The 25,900-nt window shown below is 38.4% G+C and overlaps 2 protein-coding genes across 5 annotated transcripts in view; both read left to right on the forward strand.

Moving 5' to 3' along the window:
* The window catches only part of Mitf (transcription factor Mitf), a 149,299-nt gene extending 131,407 nt beyond the window's left edge, over positions 1-17,892 (forward strand). For 3 of the 4 annotated variants that reach the window (XM_034980829.2, XM_069506582.1, XM_069506584.1), the window contains 12 exons: positions 4,864-4,966; positions 5,438-5,545; positions 6,894-6,995; positions 8,125-8,256; positions 8,738-8,909; positions 9,150-9,391; positions 10,384-10,518; positions 11,523-11,637; positions 12,023-12,147; positions 12,909-13,026; positions 13,210-13,329; positions 14,153-17,892. In XM_034980829.2, coding sequence (XP_034836720.1) covers positions 4,864-4,966; positions 5,438-5,545; positions 6,894-6,995; positions 8,125-8,256; positions 8,738-8,909; positions 9,150-9,391; positions 10,384-10,518; positions 11,523-11,637; positions 12,023-12,147; positions 12,909-13,026; positions 13,210-13,329; positions 14,153-14,316 — 1,636 coding nt within the window. In that variant the 3' untranslated portion in view covers positions 14,317-17,892. Of the gene's footprint in view, positions 1-4,863; positions 4,967-5,437; positions 5,546-6,893; positions 6,996-8,124; positions 8,257-8,737; positions 8,910-9,149; positions 9,392-10,383; positions 10,519-11,522; positions 11,638-12,022; positions 12,148-12,908; positions 13,027-13,209; positions 13,330-14,149 lie in introns of all 4 variants that reach the window. The other variant, XM_069506581.1, reaches the window with a different exon arrangement.
* A 2,813-nt stretch (positions 17,893-20,705) lies between these two features.
* On the forward strand, positions 20,706-24,915 carry LOC117993098 (phospholipid scramblase 2-like). The gene is made up of 6 exons (XM_034980832.2): positions 20,706-20,727; positions 21,530-21,696; positions 21,985-22,126; positions 23,043-23,154; positions 24,210-24,345; positions 24,819-24,915. The coding sequence occupies exons 2-6, from the start codon at positions 21,548-21,550 to the stop codon at positions 24,913-24,915; spliced, it is 636 nt and encodes a 211-aa protein (XP_034836723.2). The 5' UTR covers positions 20,706-20,727; positions 21,530-21,547.
* The last annotated feature ends 985 nt before the right edge of the window (positions 24,916-25,900 follow it).

Below are 25,900 nucleotides of genomic sequence, written 5' to 3' on the forward strand. Positions count from 1 at the left end.
CCCGCAGGTTCGATTGCAGCCAAGCGCTAGTCTGTAAATTAAAAAAAACTGACCTTTTCGTTTTCTTCGTGCATCGGAGCTTAACTAACTGTGTACCAAACTTCAAAATCGATTAAACAGAGGCTCCGTGAAAAGCTAGCAGACAGACAGACACAATTTCGCATTTATAATATATTTTAGTATATAGATATTTCCTAGCGAAGCGTAGGGATAGCGTAGTTTTAACGTTATCTCATGTTTGGTTCCTTTCTAATAAGTCTATAATCTTTTAAGAACTACACTCGTAGATAAAATAAAAGTCCACTTTAGAAAATACATTTAAAATTTAAACACATGCCCATGCCCCTACATGTGGGTCACGGACCCACATGTAGGGGCATGGGCGTCTGGTACAACCGTCAGGCAGGCGTCAAATGTTAGTACATTTGATGAGCATTTGACGCAGGTAGCCCTAAAGTAGTCCTATTTTTCTTTGTATTTACGTCACCATAGCCTAATCTTTTTCTTCTTATCTTATAAATATATAAAAGGAAAAGGTGACTGACTGATTGACTGATCTATCAACGCACAGCTCAAACTACTGGACGGATCGGGCTGAAATTTTACATGCAGATAGCTATTATGACGTAGGCATCCGCTAAGAAAGTATTTTCGAAAATTCAATTCCTAAGGGGGTGAAATAGGGGTTTGAAATTTGTGTAGTCCACGCGGACGAAGTCGCGAGCATAAGCTAGTTTGACATAATTGATGATTCAGGAACAAACCGAGAGTTCCCTCATTCTATGCTATCTGCCATTGCCCTTACGACTGATGTGTGCTGCAGGCTTTAGTATTTCGACATTACATTAAAGTATTTCGGCCGCGTAGTGTCAACAGGACCGAAATCGCGAAAGGAGTTGGTGTGTTGAATTTTAATCCGTTCGCGAAAATTATTGCAACTTTTTGACCCTCAGGGACTAAGGTGGCATTTAGCCAAAGAAGTTTAGATCGCCCAAATACGAATAGTAGGTACAGTACGCGGCAGAAAATAATGTACATCGACCTTTAGAACGAGATAGCGGTTTTGTAGAGCATTGTCTCTGTCGTTGAGACTGACAAAACGTCTCGATACGCGGTCTCCACTCAACACGTCTGCCCCAGCGGCCATAGGTTCTGCGGCAAACGTGGTCTGTCCACTGCCACTTCAGCTGGCTAATAGTTGGACTGAAATGTATGACTCGTGTGTAAACCGCTCTTAACTATATCAGGCTAGACAGGCAGTGTGATAGCAGCTAGATGTGTTGATTATGCAATGAGAGCGTGCGCCGCGTCCGGAGCGCGCACGCAGCTGTATTGGTTTAATTGGCGGTCAAGGCAGTTCTGAGTTCTGACGCACGCCTGTCCACGCTCCACACACCGACAGTATCAAGGAGATCTCTTACGTTATACAGGGTGTAACCAGAACGCTAGCAAAAACTTAGCGTTATTGTTATACTACCTAAACACTATCCAATACCAATGACCATTTGCCTCATTTTGTAATTTTAGTGATTTAATATTTTTCAAACCCGCAATTGTATAGCGTGGAATTTTCGGGTCAATACCCCACCTACGACGCGGCATTGACTCCGAGTGGCCTACTTATGTAACGTTCGTTGACCTCTGGCGTCAGTCAGATGTTTTATTTGCAAATATATCGTATAAACTTTCACCTCCTAGGTATTTTTACTAGTTAATTGACTTTTATATTTTCATATTATTATAATATTGTAAAGCTTGTTTAAATTATCAAACGTACTGTTATAAATTTATAATTAATATCTATTTAAGTAATCTGTAAAAAATTGTAATCCTATTTGGCCTTATTTTCAGTCTGTTATTATGTAAAATTATATTGTATATATCGCTGTTGATTGCAAAAAACTAATAAAATAAAATAAAAATAAAAAATTATAGGATTTTTGTATATTTTTCGAGTTTTTTTGTGGTATCATATCAGTGATCGTCAGTACTATCAACTGTCTTCGTTTTTGCCAGCGTTCTGGTTACAGCCTGTATATCATCATCACGAACAACCCATCGCCGGCTCACTACTGCGCACGGATCTCCTCTCAGAATGAGAAGGCTTTGGCCACAAACCACAGTCTACACACACAAAGCTTACACATTTACTTATTCGATTTTGTTTGAAAACATGTGCTGATCATCAAACATCGAGTATCTCTAAAAATCTGTATCTTGAAAAAATGTAGACTAGGTATATTGTAAGGGCCAAAACCACACCACCAGACCTGTGACAAGACTATGGTAATTTAGTAAAGTGCAAATCATTACTAAAATCAAACTCGATTTTGGAAATAAAAGTTTTTAACCGACTTCAAAAAAAGGAGGAGGTTCTCAATTCGTCGGAATCTTTTTTTTTTTATTTTTATTTTTTTTATTTTTTATTTTTTATGTATGTTCCCCGATTACTCGAAAACGCCTGGACCGATTTTGAAAATTCTTTTTTTGTTTGAAAGGGTATACTTCAAAGTTGGTCCCATTTCAATTTGGTGAAGATCTGATGAACATCTTCGAAGATAGATACTGGAACTCCTGAACGGATAAGAGTAAATTGCTCGCGATCAGTGTAATAGCTTAGTAAACAGTAGATTTTTAATCAGTCATAGCATAATTCCATGGGGCCACTAAAAATTGTGAAATAAATTTTTTTTACAAAAAAAATAAAAACCGACTTCGTTACACAAACACTAAAAATTGAAAAATAATTTAATTTATTACCGAATATATTATATACAAGAGTTAATATAGTTCCATAATAATATTTTTTGGGGTCGGTGCCAATGAGGTGCCATTGTGGAGTCCCATAAAAATATGAAGTCTAGACGATTCGCGCAGCTAAAGCTAATTGGCACCGGCACCAAAAAGTATTATTATGGAACTATATTAACTCTTGTATACATAATATATTCGGTAATAAATTAAATTATTTTTCAATTTTTAGTGTTTGTGTAACGAAGTCGGTTTTTATTTTTTTTTGTAAAAATTTTGTATTGTATAGAAGCAGGTGGTACCTACTTTGCGGAAGTCCATGATATATTATAAGGAACCAAAAGCTTAACCGAACCGAAAATATGAACTTTTGGTTCCTTCTAAATCTTTTGTGTTGTGTAATCTGCATTAACTTAACCTATCATTCTTTTTATCATCAACCAATGGACAGTTAAGGTGACGCAGGACGCTCGACCGAAATTGGCAGCACACGTGGGTAACATGTTTGCGTTTCACTTGACATTGTATGAGAAAGTTGAGAGGCACGATGATTTTCACTGAAATCAAGCGCGCGAAAAGGGTTTAGGAAAAGTATTTTTGAGAAAAAACTGCTGAATTTATGTTTGCAACGTAAAGTTATTTCAACTAATGAATAAATAAACAACGTCTAATGATAAATTCTTTTAGAATTTTCATATCCCTAATCTTATTTATTTACGCCCAAAGTTGTCATTAATTTAGTGTTAAAATAGGAATCTTTTCAGCCTCGTAACTTTTAAATCAATATTTTTTTCAATGTTTTATATATCAATAAACCTAGATAATGACGAGATGAATCGATATAATTCTTAGTTTTGTGCGTACAATATCGAATATTGTTGTATTTTCCCTCCTACGTTTGTATGGAGAAAGCACCGAACTGAGCTGCCTTAACAACACTTCAGAGTTCAGCATGTCTCCGGCACTCCGGGTCAAGCGCGATCCGCATACAAATTGTTTTATAACAAAACACATTGTTTACTACAGCACTGGCAGAATTACGATGAGGCGATATTGCCTAATCTGTTAAATGTTTTCTTTTTTTTAACGAAAATAAAGCCAAATTACCATTTGGCATGTCTTTGAACTGGTGCAGTAAAATGCAGTGTGTTTTTTTATTTTTGAACTTTATTTTAGGTACAACTAACATGTCCGCGACATCGTCTGCGTGGACAACCAAATTTCAGCCCCTCAGGGGTTGAATTTTCAAAAATCCTTTCTTAGCGGATGTCTACGTCATAATAGTCTGCATGCCACAGCGCGATCCGTCCAGAAGTTTGAGCTGTGCAGTGTGCGTTGATAGATCAGTCAGTCAGTCACTTTTCCTTTTATACATTTAGATGAGGGTATGAGTACTTTAAAGTCAAAAGTGAATAGGCATCTTAAGCTGCATCATCACTTGCCAGAAGGTCTGATTGCAGCCAAGCGCTAGTCTATAAATTAAAAGATCATAGACAATAAATATTAGAAAAAGTTATTGTAAGCAGTTACCTTAGATAGTTAGTCCTTTAGGTATGCAGGGAAAACGAATGAGAAGAATTTAGACTATAGTCTGCCACGCTGACCCAGTGCGGATTGGCAAAGGTTTCATGCCGTCATATCACGATACCTAGTATATGAGAGACGTTTGGCCTAGTTGTGACAACGCATATAAATCGATTGCGATTTTTAAGCTACGTTGACCCAAGTCGGTATAACTGGATGGGTGACCGACTTTGGACTTCGGGGGTCCAAATTTGTCCTTTTCGTTTCCTCCGTGTTTCGGCGAGCACGTTAAGCCGTCGGTCCCGGTTATTATTACTAAAGAATCGAAATCTCGTTCTGTTAGTGAGTTGTACTTATGCGGATCGATCTGGGAACCTACCGCATTATTATCCCAAGATAACTCCTGTGACGTGATTGATGGAAGGGAGTCACGACCCTCAGAAATGAGAAATACGACTAAGTATAAAGAATGTACTCCCATACTTCCAGGCTAGCCCGCAGGTGATATTGCAGTCAAGGGCTAACTTGTAAGTTGTATCTGAATAAATTAATAACTTAATATCTAACAGTGTTTTCTGTTTGTTCCAGCCCGCCCACGTTCAAGACGTTAACGCCCACGTCGCGCACGCAGCTCAAGCAGCAGTTGATGCGAGAGCACGCGCAGGAGCAGCTGCGCAGAGAATCTTTACAGGTAAGCCCACAATTGACTTGACAAACTTGTCAGATTATTCCAGAGTGACGTTCATGGGCGTTGGTAAAAGGTGATGGAAGGCTGCTTAAATAAAAGAAAACTGGTCATAAACGAAGGGATCCATGGTCCACCATAAAAGATATACCATCATCCATCGTACAAGGAATGACACTTATTGACCTAACCATAAATTTTTCGGATTTTTCGTTTGCTTGTGCTAGGTAGGCGATAGGCGTTGGGGTCCCAAGGTGCTGGAATGACGACCGGAAGACGCAGTAGTGGAAGACCCCCCCACTAGGTGGACGGATGACATCAGACGAGTCACAGGGAGCCGCTGGAGTCAGGCAGCGCAAGACAGTGGCGTGTGGAAGTCCCTACAAGAGACCTATGTCTATCAGTGGACGTCTATCGGTTGATGATGATGTTTTTGTACATGAAATGAATAAAGATTTTGAATGTTTTTGTTTCCAGGCACATCAAGCAGGCCAATCCAAGGACAATGAAGACAAGAACAAGTCGAGTCCCACGGACGTGCCCCGGATCGCGCCGCACGTCGAACTACCGCCACAAGTATTACAGGTAACCTGAAATCTGATTAAAATTGTTACGGATAGCCCCTGTTCCAGATTATGAGTAGCAAGGCATGCCTGAGAGGTCTCCATACCCAACGTTTTCAAAAAGCTTTTATTTAAGCTTCTGAACAAAGCGCTGACTCTCCATCGCTGAAGAAGCGTTGACTCTCCATATCTGTTTTCAAAAATATCTTTAAGGTGCCCACGGGTTAACTCTCGGCATCGGAAACTGTTACATATTGCACCAAGCAAGACAAAACATGCAGATAACATATTTATAAGAATTTGCAGTCAAGTTAACCAGTTATTTTCGAAAAAAGATATTTTTCATCTCTCTCTCCATAAAAAAATATTAGCAATTAAGGGTTTTATATTATTTATGTAATTGTAACTGTTTGTTTCCATAAAATTAATTAAATTAAATTAAAGAGGTGTGAAGTCTGCCAATCCGCACTTGACCAGCATAGTTAGACTATCAATGGTCAAGTCCCTTCTAATTCTCTGCCCGTCCTTATTAGTGAACCAGCGATAGGTTGATCATGAAGACGACGATAATGAACGTTCGAGTGTTCCGCTGCCGAAGAGCAGTCGTCATCATCATGATCAACCCATCGCTGGCTCACTGCAGAGCACGGGTCTCTTCTCAGAGTGAAAAGGGTTGTGGCCATAGTCTACCACACTGGCCATGTGCGGATTGGTAGACTTCACACACCTTTGAGAACATTATGGAGAACTCTCAGGCATGTAGATTTCCTCACGATGTTTTCCTTCACCGTTAAAGCAAGTGATATTTAATTAGTTAAAACGCACATAACTCTGAAAAGTTAGAGTTGCGTGCCCGGGATTAAACCGCCGTCAGCTCGTATTAGAAGGGGGACGTCCTAACCACTAGGCTATCACAGCTTCGTTACTTCGATAGCAGTACACCATTATAAAGCTACTATGATTTTTTTTTTGTATTTTAATGGAACCAGCTATGAGAGGAGCACAAATTTTCATTTGATTTCATTCAATTTTTTATTTTAATTCCTGAAGACTGGTCTTCGTTCTACGTTTATAGCTAGAACTAGCTTATGCCCGCGACTTCGTCCGCGTGGACTACACAAATTTCAAACCCCTATTTCAAGCCCTTAGGGATTGAATTTTCAAAAATCCTTTCTTAGCGGATGCCTACGTCATAATAGCTATCTGCATGCCAAATTTCAGCCCGATCCGTCCAGTAGTTTGGGCTGTGCGTTGATAGATCAGTCAGTCAGTCAGTCAGTCAGTCAGTCAGTCAGTCAGTCAGTCAGTCAGTCACCTTTTCCTTTTATATTTATAGAAGATTCTTACAACGGTTGCACAAATGTTTGCAGGTGCGAACAGTTCTGGAGAATCCCACCCGGTATCACGTGATCCAGAAGCAGAAGAGCCAGGTGCGGCAGTACCTCAGCGAGTCATTCACGCCGCAGCCGCAGGTGAGTCTATATCATTCAAAAATACAATGAACCAAAGGCTTAATCTATAATTCTATGATTCTATAATAAATATATAAAAGGAAAGGGTGACTGACTGACTGACTGACTGACTGACTGACTGACTGACTGACTGACTGACTGATCTATTAACGCACAGCTCCAACTACTGGACGGATCGAGCTGAAATTCGGCATGCAGATAGCTATTATGACGAAGGCATCCGCTAAGAAAGGATTTTTGAAAATTTAACTCCTAAGGGGGTGAAATAGGGGTTTGAAATTTTATAGTCCACGCGGACGAAGTCGCGAGCATAAGCTAGTTTGCTATAATCCGCTGAAACAGATCAAATCTGTAGTGCACGCACTCGACGCACGCTTCGCCCCGACACCGGACCAACGCCACGCCGGTGCACCATACAGATTTGATCTGAGTCAGCGGATTCTAATCATGGATTTCCGCAAAGTAACGCCTGCTTCTATACAACATCATTCAAAAAGCCAGAAAATATTTCTAGTTTAGTCAGTTCAACTAGTGGCGGTTCTTTCAACGCTTCGCTTTCCGGTGCGAGGTCGCCACTCTAGCACCTTGGGACCCTTGGGACCATAGAGCAGAAACAAAGAGGAGATGTATTAAGATTTCCCTATGAAATATCGAGTGACATTTTGCGGGGTGAGGGGTTGTGGAACGCCGCCCACTTCTCAATTTTCCATCTGCGGGTTAGTAGCAAAACTACTCGCTTAGCGACCTAACATCGATATATTGATGTCACTACATAGTTCAGCTATCTCACACTAGATGTCAATAAGTGTATTAATTACGTATAAAATTACTTACAAACGAAATGTGATACCATTCATAGCATCAGAACGTCTGTCTGAATAACTTTGACACGATAAAACACAACACTTCATCCTTTTGTTCTTAAAAACGCGAAAACACACCGATAATACGGGTCTCAATATATGTGAACCTGACGAACGCAGACAGCATACTAACTAAGGCTCCGCCCACAGTGATGACGTCAGGACCTAGTTGAAAATCACAGTGCACAATTGCTTAGGCCAACTCCTCTTCGTTTCTGCTCTGTGCTTGGGACAAATGACTTAAGCGAAAGTCGTTATGTTTGCAGGTAGCAGGCTCAATACGAGGCGCGCCGGTGCAGAGCGCGCCCGAGCTCGGCAACCGAGCGCCCTCCCCCGACAGAGCGTCCTCCTCCAGCCTCCTTAGCCCTGGACTCTGTTCAGCGGGAGCTAACTCCGAAGTAAGTCATATTGAACTTCTAGTTTTTTAGGGTTCCGTACCTCAAAAGGAAAAACGGAACCCTTATAGGATCACTTTGTTGTCTGTCTCTCTGTCTGTCAAGCAACCTACAGGGTACTTCCCGTTGACCTAGAATCATGAAATTTGGCAGGTAGGTAGGTCTTATAGCAGACATGAAAAAATCTGAAATTCGCGAATTTGTGGTTACATCACACAAAAAAAAATTAAATGGTGGTCATGAACTAATAATTAGTACCTATTTTAAATTTTCGAAGTAAGATACTTATATCAAGTGGGGTATCATATGAAAGGTCATCACCTGTGCAATCTAAAACAGGTTTTTATTTATTTCTATGCATCATAGTTTTTGAGTTATCGTGCAAAATGTCGAAAAAATACGACTGCAGTACGGAACCCTCGGTGCATGAGCCTGACTCGCACTTGGCCGGTTTTTTTTCATATTCAAACCACCGTCTTTCCAGGCAGATGAGTTCCTAGAAGACATCCTCTCCCTGGACAGCGGGGCGGGCCCCCTTTCTTCTTCGGAGCCCGCGTCGGCTGCCAGCTCAGTGGCAGGGGACTGCGGCTTGCTGACTGATGCGGACATGCATGCCCTAGCCAAGGATCGGCAGAAGAAAGACAACCACAATATGAGTGAGTATCACTTTTATGATTACTAGCTTATGCTCGCGACTTCGTCCGCATGGACTACACAAATTTCAAACCCCAATTTCACTCACTTCAGGGTTGAATTTTCAAAAATCCTTTCTTAACGGATGCCTACGTTATAATAGCTATCTGCATGCCAAATTTCAGCCCGTCATCACTTTACAACTATTTCCTTCAAGACCAGTTAATACAATTTATCGAATTTTACCTACTTTTTACTTCCAGTTGAACGTCGACGCCGATTCAACATCAACGATCGAATAAAAGAGCTCGGTACCCTCCTGCCCAAGACCAACGACCCTTTCTACGACGTCATAAGGGACGTGCGGCCGAACAAGGGCACCATCCTCAAGAGTAGTGTGGACTATATCAAGTGCCTCAGAGACGAGGTCAATAGACTCAAGCACAGTGAACAGAGAAGGAAGCAGATAGAACTACACAATAGGAAACTAACCTTAAGGATACAGGTCAGTACAAAAATCCGTCATATGTACGCTTGGTCGTTGGAAGACTACAGAGGAATGTGCAGTGCTCAGACAAGCCGCCAAGCGCTTACGAGCACGAAGAAACCAATATTGTGTTTTTTCTGTTTGTGTGGAAAAAAAAATCCTTCTAAACCAGCTCACGAAATCAGGGTCAACAGAAATCTTCGTGTCAATTCTTTCACAGTGATTCTTATTTCTCGCATATTTCTTGGTCATAAGAAGATGTTTTCTGACTATATCACCAGACACCTGACTCCTAACTTTCCAACCATTTGGTACTTTTACATACATCCTTCAATCATAAAGACGTAAAGATAGATCAGTCAATGAGGGAAGCCGATAGATGGTATGAGGTCCAACAAGTTCAAGAAAAATCTTCGTGTTTTCGTGAACAATTCGTCCACAGCGAGTCTAATTTCTAACATATTTCTTGGCCATAAGGAAGAACTTCCAAATTATTTTCAACTTATATCACTAGACACTTGAGACCTGATTGAGGCTGAGATCTATAGAAGGCACTTTGACTTTGCTCAGACTTAAGATTGAGTTAAAACGAGACAGATTTTTGTGAGAAATATACCTCTGTCTCGTTTTAACTCTGTCTTAAGTCTAAGCAAAGTCAGAGTGCGCTCTACAGCCTTACATCTCACCAAAAGTCTCATAAGACGCTTCGCTTCAATTATAATATAATAGCTGATTCCCGCGACTTTATTTTATTTATATATACCGGAATTACGGTTTTTAAAAGTCCCGTGGGAACTTTTTGATTTTCCGGGATAAAAAGTAGCCTATGTCACTCTCCAGGTCTTTATTTATACCCATGCTAAAAATCACGTCAATCCGTAGCACCGTTGCGACGTGATTGAAGGACAAACCAACAAACCAACAAACTGACAAACCAACAAACAAACACACTTTCGCATTTATAATAAGGGTACTGATTCTGTCACTACAAGGCTAATTTTTATTTCCAGGAATTAGAAAGGCTAGCGCGACTTCACGGGCTACCAGTTTCTTCAGACGGCTGGTCGTCACCGTCGCACCACTCCGACTCGGGAGTGGAAACGACCCCTTCAGAGAACTTCTCTGAACCCCCCAAATCTCTACCGGTAAATGTTTTAATAATTTATTTACGGTTTACTTGCAATGGAACATAATTGTAAATCGATGTCAAATATTCTAGGCTAGGAAACAAACATTATCTTGATTTTGAACCTAAATATTCAGTGCTATTATGCCACTTAATGTATGCCAATTATGGTATAGCTTGTCTAAGATGAAATGACGCGCCCCACTACTTCGTAAGTTGAATTAGATGAGTGCAAATATAAATAACGACGTTTCATCTGTGTGGGAGGGTCGACTGTTCTGCTAATAAGGATCTGTATGCAAACATCGCAGTCGACTAGTCGTGTGATAAATCCGACATTGCTCACTGTATGGAGCAGCGATGGTGCGTTATATGAAACATTACGTCCGCTCTCGCGCGCGTTCGGATCAATTATGACAAGTTGGACAACAAATCTCTCCAGTCTTACCGTCTTATCATTTATGCGGTAGTAGGTAGTAGGGCGCGTCATTTCAGCTTAGACAAGCTCTACGCAAATATTTTTTTCGTCTCTACCATCGTTAGTCAACTCATTGATTAAAATCTATCCTGCCGTTGGAAAATGTTTCGAGGATACCTACCTACTGAAGGCTGCAATCGGGAGGCCCCAGGTTCGATTACTGGCAGAGGCAATACGGTATTTTACACCAAGCGCAAAAAAATCTAAAAATGTATAAACAAGATACTACCTATTACTCCTATTAGCAATAAGCAATCCAAAAATGGTTATACCAGTTTATAAAATTATGAATATTATAATAATATATGAATTTTATAATTCATTTGAAATATTTCACTTTTTAATCTGTTCTACAAATATCTAATACGCATGATATTGCGCCGCCATGTTAATTCCGACTGTGACGTCACATGGATTGAAATTGTATTTCAATATCCATGTGACGTTATCATAGCTCATGAACCTAAAAACGGCTGGTTGCGTTTTCGCGGCGATATGCAAAATTTAAATGCATTTTCTTAACGTAATTGTTAATTTCATTCCAGGAGGTGGTGCTGCCCAAATCGGAGCCCGCGTCGCTGATGGAGCTAGGGGATCCCCCACCAGACTTATTGAGGGACACGCCGTCCGGTGAGGCGCTACAGGCTTTGGATGCGCTAGGTTAGTCTTAACTGAAGGAGTCGTCACATGTTCCGTCCTTTTTTCATCATCATCATCATCATCATCAGCCTGTGGACGTCCACTGTTGGACATAGGCCTTCCCTAAAGAGCGCCACCACACCCGGTCCTCAGCCTTCCTCATCCAGCCACTTCCCGCCAGCCTCTTTATATCGTCGGTCCATCGTGCTGGAGGGCATCCCACACTACGCTTGCTTAAACGCGGTCTCCATTCAAGGACTTTCCGGCTCCAACGGCCATCGCCTCTACGACAGGCATGACCTGCCCACTGCCACTTCAGCTTGCTAATAATAATAATAAAAACGTCCTTAGCAATATTAAAAAGAAAAAGATGCAAATACTCTAAACACTGTTTTCTCAATTGCAGATGGTCTAAAACTAGGTTCGTGTTCGCCGCTCAGCCGGGAAGAGGGCCTGTCCTTGGGCTGCTTGGAGCCCGACCTCTGCCTGGAACCCGTCACCGACCATCTCTTCACTCACAAAGATATTAAGGTAAGTCAACGCAACTTAACAACAGAGGCGCAATAAATGTCGAGAGCGCCCTAGGCAAGCATCTCATAGGCGCCCCTCTAGCAGCCATATTAAAAAAACATTACTAACTAACTTCGAAAGAACGATGAATCATTTATGGTCCGCAACATGTTGAGATTTTTTTTTGTCGTAAAGTACTGACACCAGTACTTTACTACCATTACAATCTAGCCTATGAGAGAGGCTCATAAGCAATATTATATTAACCTAAACTTATAAACGTACTTATACCTAAGAATCGGTCCATTGACTTAGCTTAGTTTATAGTTAAGATGCCTTATTGAAAGACACTTTGTTCTTGTGTTCTATAAATTGCACTAGCACTACACTTTCACTATAACTACACTAGCTCAAAAGGCTTAGTCCTCTTAAGTCTACGTATTAGGTCTGTGTTGTCGAGGAGCTGGATAGCCACGACTCGCAATCGGGGTATGAGGCGGGGGGGGGGGGGGCACACGCACGTTACCCAACCCACACCGGGTTATCGCGGGGGTGTGGGTGTGGGGGCGTTTCCTCCTCGATTGCCGTCTCGACATGTCACGTACTATAATTGCGAAGCTAGTAGTTGGTGATTATACTAAGTGAACGAGTGAAGACTTCACACTTTACTATATTAAAGAACGGTCACTCCAAGATTTTGCATAGAAACCCAACTCTACATGATCGCACGCGCCCCTTCGTAAAAAGTATAAATAAATAAATAATTTCTTTTGTTTTCGCAGCAAATGAGGTTATCACCGACCCCGGGGATGCTGGGGAGCGACGACAACGACGCGGTGCTAAACCTCGCGCAGATAGAAGACCTTATGGATGACGACTCACACAACCCTGTCACGTCAGGTATGTCTTTTTTACTACTATGCAAAAAATAAAATAAAATTAGTCAATAATAGTTCAGTGTTAGATAGGATACACACAAAAAAAGTGTTATTTCTTGTATGATAGTATGGAACCCTTTGTATGTTTTTAAAATTATCGCGTTTTGGTCGGAGGTCGGTAATTTTTCAGTAATGTATATTTCAGGGGACCCCATGCTCTGTTCGTCTCCCACGTCACACCTCGGGCTCAGTGCGGCCGTGGCGGAGGCGGCGGACCAGTCCTGTGCCGCTATGTTGCACATAGATCTCTCCTCACATGCGCCTGGTAAGATCACCATCATTATCATCACTACCCATCGTCGCTAACTCCTTCAGCTTTTAAAATCACGATATGTCAGGAATGGTGATTCTTGAAAGAAATATAGACAATTTTTGTAGACTATTTTATGATCTACAATTTTTGTGTGACCTATTTTATAATAAAACTTACCGTTTAGTTAGAAAATGCAAAAAAACCCATTTTTGTGAATTTTGACCTTGAATAATTTTTTTTGCAAATGTGATATCGACGCGTACGTTTCACAATTCATTTATGATGGTGTTCCCAACTTCAATAGTTCAATTTTTAGCTGTATGCGAATTATCAAAACTTTGAATATCTATTTTGACCGGACTATATTATACTTAGTTATTGCATTTAATTAATTGCAGTTCACATTGCTATTTTAAATTAGATTTTGTACAAGTTTTAATTAATTCATAAAGAATTATGTAATATGAATACTGAAGTCATAAGTCTAACTTGTTATGCGCTTTGGCATTAAGCTGTAAGCATAGCAAGAATCTTCTTCTTATTCTTATAAATATATAAAAGGAAAAGGTGACTGACTGACTGACTGACTGACTGACTGATCTATCAACGCACAGCTCAAACTACTGCACGGATCGGGCTGAAATTTGGCATGCAGATAGCTATTATAACGTAGGCATCCGCTAAGAAAGGATTTTTGAAAATTCAACCCCTAAGGGCGTGAAATAGGCGATTGAAATTTGTGTAGTCCACGCGGACGATGTCGCGAGCATAAGCTAGTTTGTAATAAAATAAAATAAAAATTTAGGTGTATTTTTAAATGATTTTTTTTCACCAGGTTCATCACTAATGTCAGAAGGCAGCATGTCGCTCGGCCTCGGCGGATTAGGCGGCCTAGGAGGACTAGGGGAAAGCCTGCCCCTCCTACTAGGTTCCACGCACGCGCCGCACTCACCTCACGCCCATCCCAGACCCTGCTTTGACATGGATCTAGGCGCCTAGTATGGCGAAAAGCCAGCGACTTTCATTCCTATAGTGAATAGAAGCCGGCGGCTATGGTTTGTAACACAGAGCAGAAACGAAGAGGAGTTGGCCTAAGCAACTGTGCACTGTGATTTTCAACTAGGTCCTGACGTCATCACTGTGGGCGGGGCCTTAGTTAGTATGCTGTCTGCGTTCGTCAGGTTCACATATATTGAGACTCGTATTATCGGTGTGTTTTCGCGTTTTTAAGAACAAAAGGATGAAGTGTTGTGTTTTATCGTGTCAAAGTTATTCAGACAGACGTTCTGATGCTATGAATGGTATCACATTTCATTTGTAAGTAATTTTATACGTAATTTCTACACTTATTGACATCTAGTGTGAGATAGCTGAACTATGTAGTGACATCAATATATCGATGTTAGGTCGCTAAGCGAGTAGTTTTGCTACTAACCCGCAGATGGAAAATTGAGAAGTGGGCGGCGTTCCACAACCCCTCACCCCGCAAAATGTCACTCGATATTTCATAGGGAAATCTTAATACAACATCTCCTCTTTGTTTCTGCTCTATGGTTTGTAATCTTTAAAGAGAAAGGTTCCTAAATTAGTATGAGAGTCGATGATAGGATTCGAGCGTCAGATTAACTTCAACGTAAAATAAACCTAAAAGTCAGTTATTTAAAGTCAAAAATCCAGTAGGTAGCGCTTGGAGCGATGGCTGCGGATGTATGGACGAGCTTGAACTGAAAAATTGAAGCATCAGATAATCCTAATAGTACAAATAGACTTAGGTAAAGGTCCGTAAGTTTATAGTCAAAAATTCAGTACCACCGATTTTAGTTTCGCAAGGTGTCCGTTTTGCGCTGGCTGTAGATGTATGGACAAACCTGAGCTTTAAAACAAGGCAGTTAAAGTCCATTTTACTTAAACGCTGAAGAATTTCGATGCTCGAATTCTATCAACGTCCGTGAGATATAAAATCTTATACTAAACCTACTGAACACACATCACAGGATGAACAGCATAAAAAAGAATAAGCATATGGTGACATGCTGTAATGTGCGCTCAGTTTTATTCTTTATGACATTTAAATGGTTATTGTATAATGCGTTCAAACTAAGAATAGGAATGAATTTCCACCACGTTGTGACGTCTTAGCTAGAAACATATTTTGATTTAATTTTTTAATACATTTATATTTTTTATTTTTATGACTAAGACATAAATAATTAAGAAAAACATTGTTATATTATGTATGCAAAGTATTTTCCATGCAAACTTTGTACAAGTCACACTGTTCACAGATAGGCTTTCCTCATAGGCTTTCCTATTCTTAGTTTTGCTTATGACGTCAAATTTGACAGTACTTGTGAAGAGGTGTCATATTTGACATCAGGAAATACATTTTGCGGGTAGTTACAATTTTAACACAAAACATCTTTAGCAAAAAAATTGCCTTTAATAACTAAAATAGTTTAAATAAAAAAAACGTTTAATTTTTTGAGTAATACAAAAATGTATTTAATAGGTACAACTAAATGTATTCATTCATACAGGAAGTATAGACAAATATAACGTATTAATACCTGAATATTTTTGTAAAAAAAATATTTTTAGATAAAATAATATACAGATGTTCATATTAATTTCTATGAAATTATATTTACCCACATACAGTTTAACGAACTGCGTGTACGTTTTCATGCTATACGTAATATGAATACAAAATTCTGTACTTATAATATTATGAATGAAATATTTGTAGAGCAATGCGGTTCATATTTTATTCATAAGTATTTTATAGATATATTTTTGAATTCATTTATTTTTCTTATTGGAATGAAAGTATTAACATTCTGACTGAACAGTCCTGACTGTTTTTTTAACTGGTTTTCAGGTTTTGGGTTCTAGTCCTTTTGAGCCTGTCCTGACTGAATGTATTCATAATATTTACAGGAAAAATACATTTAGAATGTAAAAATGTTTCAAGACAGCAAAAATTAGATCTAATTGTATTCAATTTGAGTTTAAATATTAATTGTATACGTATTAAAGGCACTAAAATAAAATGATAAGCTGTCAAAGTGACTTAAAAGGGCGAGGGCGACTTGAATTAAGCAAAATAAAATCATTTTCAAGGTTTCGTGCATCAAAAAGAAAAATGGAACCCTTACAGGATCACTTCATTGTCTGTCTGTCTGTCCGTCTGTCCGTCTGTCGTGTCTGTCAAGAAAACCTATAGGGTATTATATATACCTAGAACCATGGGCAGGTAGGTAGGTCTTATAGCACAAGTAAAGGAAACCTCGAATTTGTGGTTACATCACCAAAGAAAATTAAAATTTGTTCATGAACAAATAATTAGTATTTTCAAATTACAAAATAAGATAACTATACCAAGTGTACTATGGCTTTACTTGTGTATTCTAAAACAGATTTTTATTTATTTTTATGCATCATTGTTTTTGATTTATCGTGCAAAATGTCGAAAAAATATGACTAGTACGGAACCCTCGGTGAGCGAGCCGGACTCGCACTTGGCCGGTTTTTTTAGTACATAGGCCACATAATATGCACAAATAATATAAGAACCATATGCAATATTGTTGAAAAAACTGTCAAAAGACTGAAAAATGCGTGGAATGTCGAAAATATTATATTGACAGCAAATAAGATAGAAAAAAGAAAATCTAAACTTTCTTTTTTGTTATTATTACTCGATTAAATCCTTGTACCTTGTGTAATTAATTTGTAAATTAATTATATTAAAAAATACTTCAAATTTTCCGCTTGGTTGCTTTGATACTTAGGCATCCTGACTAATAAATAAGAAATCATGAAGTCAGAACATAGTCTAAAACCGTAAAGTGAGTTTCGATTCTTTACTGCCCAAACAATATGGACAGTTTAGTTTAAATTAAAAATACTTTAAGTATTTATATATTTTATTTAAAAGAATGTAGTTCAATTTGAATGAATTCAATTAATGAATGATTTTTTCCTAAATAAAAATACATGGTGCTCCTTTTCGAGGCATTTTATTAATTCTTAATAAAATACTTTATTTTTTTATTTTACTTAATTTAAATACTTCAATTTTAATAAACATACATATTAACTATATAAATACATAGTTATAAATTATGTATAATATAATTTTGAATACGACAGCTTCAATCACGCACGGGTTAAGCTGCAGCTACTTTATAAAAATATGATGGGTTTATTCCTATTAATTACAAAAATAAGCTATGATAAGCAGCTAATCCAGATTGTAATAGAAAACTGATTAGAAAGTAAATGGACCACGATATTGAAATAATAAATAATAACATTATTATTATTATTATTATATAATGTTACGTAAATGTGATAAAATATATTTTTAGATGATATTTATCGATATATTATCATTATATTATACACAAATATTTTTGTAAATAAATTGTTAAATATACCAATGTGCCTTGTTTTAGAATTAAATAATGCGATTCTGTGGTTTTTTTTGTAAGTGTAAATAAATAAATACAATTTTGTTGATATCACACTTGGTTATACTGCAAAGTCGTTAAGTTTGTCACAAAGTTAAATGTACAGTGAAAACCCCGATTTCTTTATGAAACAACTTAACCTTCTTCTTATTGTCTTGTTATGAAGATTAGTACTATTTTTAAAATTATAAAATCGTGCTCAAAATTAATCTAAAAATTCAGGTACTTAAGTTTACAACAAGCCTTTGTACCCTTTTATTTTAAATATTGCCTTATTAATATAAAACTGTATACATATTTGAATATTATTAAAGCAATAATTGAATCTTCGTTATATTTTTAAAATAAAATTAAAGCTGATTTTTGAACTTATAATAAAAATAGTTTTAGTGTATATTTTTACCAGAATATCGAACAAATGTGTTTTATAAATTAAATATTATATCATACTATTATTATAATATTAAATGAATTGCGTACAGTGGGGCGTCATGTTGCAATAATCGTATTTTTTTAACAATAAATGAATTGTTTTCTTTGTTATAATTATTTTGTTGTGTCGTGAACTTGTGATGTGTTGTTATATTTTGCTCGAATTCTGTATCTTTAAATTGTATGTTTAAATAAAATGTTTAAAAATTACTTGATTGAATATTGTTTTTGTATAATAAAAATTATAAGAAACAAATTAAATGTTGTAAAATTAAAATATAAAGCAACACAGCGCAAGAGCTTACGATTTATTTAAATATATATTATTTTATGTATTTTAAATAGAAATTAAGTGGGACGTTTTAAACTTAAAGAATGTCAATTTTAGTATTATTTTGTTGCTTTAGTTAATTGATATTGATGTAATGAATATTGTTACCAAGGTTAGTTTTTGAGAAATGTTTGTTTTTTTTTAGAAAAGAATCGAGCGAAGCACAAGATCGAACTTGTTTGTATGAATGTTATTTAATATTATAATGAGATTAAAGAGGAAATATTGTTGAAGTACAAAAAAGTGAATTACAGAATTTACCAGATGAATAATCAGTCTTTCATTGAATTTTTACCATATCTATTAATTTTAGCCCAGTCAAAATAGACATTCAAGATTTCAAGGTTCATTAATTCGCATAGAGCTGAAATTTTTTACGAATGTTTGCAACACCATTATAGGCATATGACATTGAAGTATGAAAAGTACCAATAGATCTGACATTTGCAAAAAAAGTTATTGAAGGTCAAAGTTCGCGTTTTTCAGCTTTAATTTTTTAATAGCCAGAATTTAAAAAAAATAAGTTCATAGCGAGCAATTTTAGATCAGGGTAGTTACGTCTTGGATGAATGATTACCATCTCTATGAGTTACGTCTATTGTCTACCCCCGACCCTATTAATTTGACCGTACCAAAAATCCCGATAATTTCAAAATGTCGCTTGCATAAAAACGCAATCGTTAATTCTATTCGGCACACTCCAGCTTAGAAAGTTACAATAATGGCCGAATCTTTTGCAAATGCATTTTTCCCCTAAAAATGTAAAAGTAACGATTATTTTTATTCATTCGGACTTGCATGACAATGGAGCGTTTCAAATTTCGTCGAAAATTTGCGTTTTTGCATAAAATGGTAGCGCGGGGCGGCGCGTGCGGCCACGGGCGCATTGCAAATACCAGGGTGACCACAAGTTTCAAAAACTGGACAATTCTAAATTAATAACTTACTTTTAGTTCGATATCTTCGCTAATTTTATGATTGATTAACTAAATGAAGCCCGTAACTTCGTCCGCGTTTAGAAAAATCCCGCGGGAACAATGCATTTTCACGAGATGAGGTAAAAAGTAGCACGTGTTAATCCAAGGTAAAACAGCCAAATCCGTCCTGTAGTTTTTGCGTGAAAGAGTAACAAACGTACACACCCACATACAAACTTACACCTTTATAAGATTGTGTAACTAGTCCACGACAGGTCGAGATGGCAATTGGGGTTTGGGCAAAAACCACACGTTCCCTGGCTTGTAAGCTTATCTTTGTACAAAATTTCGTCAAAATCGGTTTAACAGATGGGTAATGAAAGAAAAACGAATGGGAACGACTTGCTAACAAACCTTGTGGTGGCCACCCTATATTTATTGTAACCAAAGTACATTGTTGCAAGAGATTGATAAAAGCGATACTATTTGCGATTTTTTGCACAAATTTAAATGAAGTCCCCTCGGTGCAGTAATAATTCGCCATTTGCATGGTGTCCATTTACGTCCAATGCACATTTACATTTTATTTTATGGTCATAATGAGCAGAATGCCATTTTTGTAAAAATAAGTGCAGATACTTTAGGTACCTACGTACCTACCTACATAAAAGGAAAAATTGACTGACACATGAATATAAATCTTACTTTGAACTCGGACACAGAGATTTTGAGTGAACCTGCATACCTGAGTTTGTTGTGAGTTCTTCTCAGACCTGGGTGTGTTTGGAACCCTCGTAGCTTTAGTTTTAAGGTTACGTAATTATCACCACTACACCATTGTATTGCAAATTGAGCAAGTGACCGTCAAAACATGACTTCTCACGTACCATTTTACCTTTATGTGTCAAAAGTGTAGTACGCGACTCCTCGTTTTTTTGGAGTATAATTTATTATACATATTATAAGTATTGATTTAATATAGGTACATTCAGTAATACATATAATAAATGTAAATAAGGACTATAGTAGTCGTCAAATCGTCATCAAAATCTGACAGTCCGGTCGACATCAGTCAACTCAAAGGGTGTTGTTGTTGCTTTTGGAAAATGAGTTTTCATCAAACAAAATGATGATGCAAGCCGCTCCTATACCACAAGCATTAGCAGAACCCTTGGGGCGCAGCCCTCAGGGCCTGGTGAAAGACCCTGAACAACATCAGGCAGAAGTCAGTGCAATGGAAGAGGAAACTTTGCCGCTGGTCTGTGCATAGATTAATTATTGGTCTCGCTCCGCTCTGGTCTGTGTTTTATTTCCTTTAGGATTATGACAGTGAGGGATTAGAGAGCACTCATGTTATTGCCCAGTCTTGTGCACTATAATAGATATTTATTTATCCAATTAGCTGATACACGTGACTTCGTCCGCGTGGATTTAGGTTTTTGAATATCCCGTGGAACTCTTAGATTTTCCGGTACAAAAGCCTTATCCATCGATGGCCTTATCACTGTCCAAGTCTTGAACTAATACCCATGCAAAAAATCACGTCGATCCGATAATATGGGTCATCACTACCCATATTATTATAAATTATGCGAAAGTGTATTCGTTTGTTGTTAGAGTCATGTATCTAGCTCCTCCAAAAATTTTCCTCAACCGACTACTTTTTTCCTACATCATATCACAGTTTATATAGAATTAATTCCATTACTATTCAATGTTATTGTTAAAGGAAAACAATTGTTAATAAAATAAAACAATAAAACTGTTTGTTCATGAGTTACTAAGAAAAACCGAAGTCAACAGTTACTGAAAAAAGTGATATCAATAGGTATTTCATATTACAAGTAGGACTTTTCACACGTTAAGTCATAATCTATTTCACATCTGCGCAAGAACTACATAGGTACTTTAAAACCACAAAATACTTACAAAAAAAAATATAAGTAGAAATAAAATGTGAATTTTCATTAAGTGTACTGTTTATTTTCTTCTTCTATTTTATCCTAGAACCCATTATCGTTTCATATTAATTATTATCATCCATCAGTATTTGAATCCAGGTGGAACAGGAACCCCATATGTTACACGACCTCGCTCCAGTGGAGCGCCTCCTCATCACCAGACGTCTCCGAGTGAAAGGCGCACTGTTCCTCAAAGGGAAGAGGAACAGGTTCTATGTGAAGACGCCTGACAACAACCTCGTATATACCGTCGAAGAACGGAACAGGTACTTAATCTTATTCTTAGAAGCTGAAGTGGAAATGGACAGGGCACATAGTTCGTAAAACTGATAGACGTTGGGGTCCCAAGGTGCTAGAATGGCGACCTCGCACCGGAAGACGCAGCATTGGAACACTAGGTGGACGGACGACATCAGACATCAGTAGCAGGGGGCCGCTGGATTCAGGCGGCGCAAGACCGTGGCGTGTGGAAGACAAGAGACCTATGTCCAGCAGTGGACGTCTATCGGTTGATGAAAATGATGATAAGAGAAGATCTTATTTACTGCTTTCAGCTGGTGGGTAGGCTACTTCTGCTACGGCCTCCGTCCATTCCAGCTGCACGTGCGAGACGACTCCGGTGCCGAGGTGATGAGGATCAGCCGCCCCTACGCCTGCACCTCTCGCATCTTCCCCTGCCAGCTGCAGCACATCCAGGTCTGTAGTTTAAGATCCAGGTATAGATTTAGTTCTGTAAGGAATTTAAGATGACCCTTCACATCCAAAAAGCGATAACAGCCTAGAAAAGAAAGAAAAGAAAAGACACGAAAGAAAGAAAAAAAGAAAAGACTTCTTAGAAGATATCTTGTAAATTGCGCTACACCTCACGTCATGTTATTATAGAGTTGGTTATCCCGGTGCCTCCCCCACTCAACATTAAAGCCAACAAGTCTCAAGCAGAAAAAGCGCCGGAACAAACTGTCATGTGAGGCACAACCCGAAAAAAGGTTCCAGCTCAGCATTATGCTGTATGCCTTGTACGTACACAAGAGCTAACAGAGCTGATTTTCAGCCAGGACCCTGGACCGGGTGACACTCGAAACTATACTACCAACTCATACTTATAACACTAAAAATTCAAAAATTATACTAAAAATATTAATTTAAAATCATATTTTCTTTTAAGACATCGCGGCGTCCTATTCGGGAGGTTGGGGGTTCGATCTTGAGCACGCAACTCTAAATGGTCACGAAGCTATGTGCGTTTTAAGCAATTAAATATCACTTGCTTAGCGGTGAAGGGATCATTGAGGAAACCTGCATGTCTGAGAGTTCTCCATAATGTTCTCAAAATAAAATAAAAATATTTTTTATTCAATTAAACTTTTACAAGTATTTTTGAATCGTCAGAGGCATCTACCACTGGTTCGGAATACCTTTGCTACCGAGAAGAACTTTCAAGAAACTCGGCGGTTGCTCTTATCAAAGATTTTGTATACAATACTATGCCATGTATAAAAAAAGTATTTGCAATCCTGCGCGTTGCTGGAATGATCTGCAGGTCAAATCCACGTTGACGACATAGGGGTACTTGCCCGGGTGGAAACATTATTCTTGTCTCCCATTTGCGTAGATTTTTTCTCCGCCTGGCACGCGAATAGGCAGCATAGAGCAAAAATGGACGCCTGTAAGGCCAGAATATGATGTGAAGAGGGAAAACGGTGAACACGTGTTTTGGATACAAGGTAAAGTGTTCTCTAAAATACAATTTTGTGGTAAATCTCTGCATTTCCATTCATTATTAGTTATTACACATTTCGAGTATTGTGTCGTAAATAACCACAAAGAAAAATATTGCTGAGAAGTCAGCGTCAAACGTGAGTAGGCTAAGTTATACCGAAATGACGCGGGCATAGCTTTCTAGGCTTTAGCGCAGGCCACATTTTTAAGAATAAGAATAAGAATAATTTATTTTGAATTTAGAATTTAGAATTTAGACACAAGAAACAAGTTTCCTACCCTCTGCACTAGGAAAACCCTGTATTGCAGAAGGCAGTTACAAGTTTTTTTAAAACATTGGGAGCGAAGCAAAACGAAAGTATTGACCGTCGTTCATCGTAACTTGATACGTGAATAATAATATGTTTCTTTGTTTCTTTATTCCTCTGACCATGAGGTCTATTATTGTGTGATTTGCAATGGTGCCAACATACAGGGTGTATTTTGTATAGAAGCAGGCGTTACTTTGCGGAAGTCCATGATATACAATGAACCAAAAGCTTAATTCACTATAATCTGCTGAAACAGGTCGAATCTGTATGGTGCAACATGCAGCATACGAAATTGCACCGCCCACCCTCCCACTGCTAAACATGCAGGAAGAAGCAGCCACCAGGCAAGCAATACGCACTACACATTGCTTGCCTGGTGGTGGCATTATCGTATGCTGCATGTTGCACCATACAGATTCGACCTGTTTCAGCGGATTATAGCGAAATAATCTTTTGGTTCATTGTATACAGAGTGTTACCAGAACGCTGGCAAAAACGAAGACAGGTGATAAGACTAATGATTATTGTACGCGGCAGAAAGTAATGTAGGTACATCGGCCTTTAGAATGACGTTTCGGCTTTGTAAAGCGTTGTCTCTGTCACTCATACCTATGTGACATTTTGTCGGTCTCAACGACACGGACAACGCTCTACAAAGGTCGATGTACATTACGGGTGCACCTTGGCGATACCTTGCGGTACGATAGTAGAAAGGTGAAGGAGGAACCAGGAAATGATATATTTTTCAGGACCACGCGTAACGATCAGCTGTTTCCGCGACATCCAGTTCCACATATACAAGACAGATGGCACCCTGGTCGGCAGCACCTGCAAGCGCTGGCAGGGCGTCCTGCATGCTATGTTCTTCGCTTCAGTCTGTGACAAGTAGGTACCTTTCTTCTTCTTTTTCTGTTCTGTGACGCACAACTTCACATGTACAGAGCGACACTTGAATGACATTGACAGGGAGGCGCTGTTGGTGAACAAAGGCTTAGAATATGCTTAGAATATTCAAACAAGAACAAAGGGGACACTTGACGGCAACGTTAGTACCGATTTTCGCCACGCGCCAAGATAGCCTTGTCGCACTGTACAAGAGAGACAGCACCTGCAAGCAGTGCAAGGAAATCTTTCATATTGTGTTCTTTTCACAAGTAGATTAGGTATTTACGTTCTTTTTTAGGGTTCCGTACGGGCTGAGGTATGCCGATAGCTATTATGACGTAGATATCCGCTAAGAAAGGATTTTGGAAAATCAACCTCTAAAGGGGTAAAATAGGGGTTAAAAGTTTATATTATAGTCAACGCGGACGAGGTCGCTGAGGTATAAGTTAGTTAAAGAATAAAAATAATTGCAGGTTCGGTGTGGCTTTCGAAAGGGACCTGTCAGTGGAAGAGAAAGCTCTACTCCTTGCCGCCACTCTACTCCTCGACTACATGTACTATGACGTGTGACTTGTGTAATTATATATTTATGTGTTATACATATATCAAATTGTTTTATTTCTTTACCTTGTAGGTATACAGGTACTAGACGATGCCCACGACTTCATCATCCGCTTGGATTTAGGTTCATCCCGTGAGAGCTCATTGCTTTTCCGGGATAAAAAGTTGCCTATGTCCGTCCCCGGGATGTAAGCTAACTCTGTACCTACTAAATATATTAAAATAGGTTAAACAGAGCATCAATAACTCAAAGTGTAAAAGAGTGGACTGAAAACCGTATGATGGTTCAAACCCTGCCCGTAGCACTATTGTCGTACCTACTCCTAGCACAAGGTTGACGCTTAGTTGAAAAGGAATATTAGTCATTTAACATGGCTAATAAAACTGTTCGGGGCGTTTCTTTCCCGATTGCCATCTCGACCTATCAATAAAAGATTTATGTGGTTGACCAGCGCATGTAGATTGAAAAGAAAACTTGCAAATGCCGAATTTCGTTACAAAGATCGTTATAAATAATGGCCATAAAGAGAAATAATAAAAATCAAATTATATGCTAAAATTATAAACAACAGCACCTTGACAAATCATTTTAACTCTTAACTCTCCCGAATTTCAGTTTATAATCGCCTAAAGCTTAGCAGTAGGACATTAACATTAATATTAATATCAAAATAAGGGGGACATCTCTGTTCGTTATACTTTAAATGCATTTTTACACAAAAATGCCGATTTCCCCTTAAAAATTAATGTCCTGCACGCAACACCCCTATTTGCATTGTGCTTAAAACTTTTTTGCACCCCAGCAGATGTCCAACGCGGTAAATGGCGCGAAATTTTGACAGAACGTATAATTTTTGGCGCGCACAATTGACAGCTCGATGTAAAGAAACTTTTCACGATAAAAAAATCCAATATTAGGTGCTTTATCGAACCCTTTCCAAAGGATTGAATCGTTGAATTCAATTACATCGACGGACGACGGCGACGAAAAAAC

This window comes from Maniola hyperantus, chromosome 23 (assembly GCF_902806685.2).
Source record: "Maniola hyperantus chromosome 23, iAphHyp1.2, whole genome shotgun sequence".
NCBI classification, from domain to species: Eukaryota; Metazoa; Arthropoda; class Insecta; order Lepidoptera; family Nymphalidae; genus Maniola; species Maniola hyperantus.

Excerpts from the sequence above, each read along its gene's own strand:
- LOC117993098 (XM_034980832.2), top strand. The coding sequence starts at position 21,548 with ATGTTACACGACCTCGCTCCAGTGGAGCGCCTCCTCATCACCAGACGT. Across the intron at positions 21,697-21,984 it reads ACCGTCGAAGAACGGAACAG|CTGGTGGGTAGGCTACTTCT; the intron begins GTACTTAATCTT and ends TACTGCTTTCAG. Across the intron at positions 22,127-23,042 it reads GCCAGCTGCAGCACATCCAG|ATTTTTTCTCCGCCTGGCAC; the intron begins GTCTGTAGTTTA and ends CCATTTGCGTAG.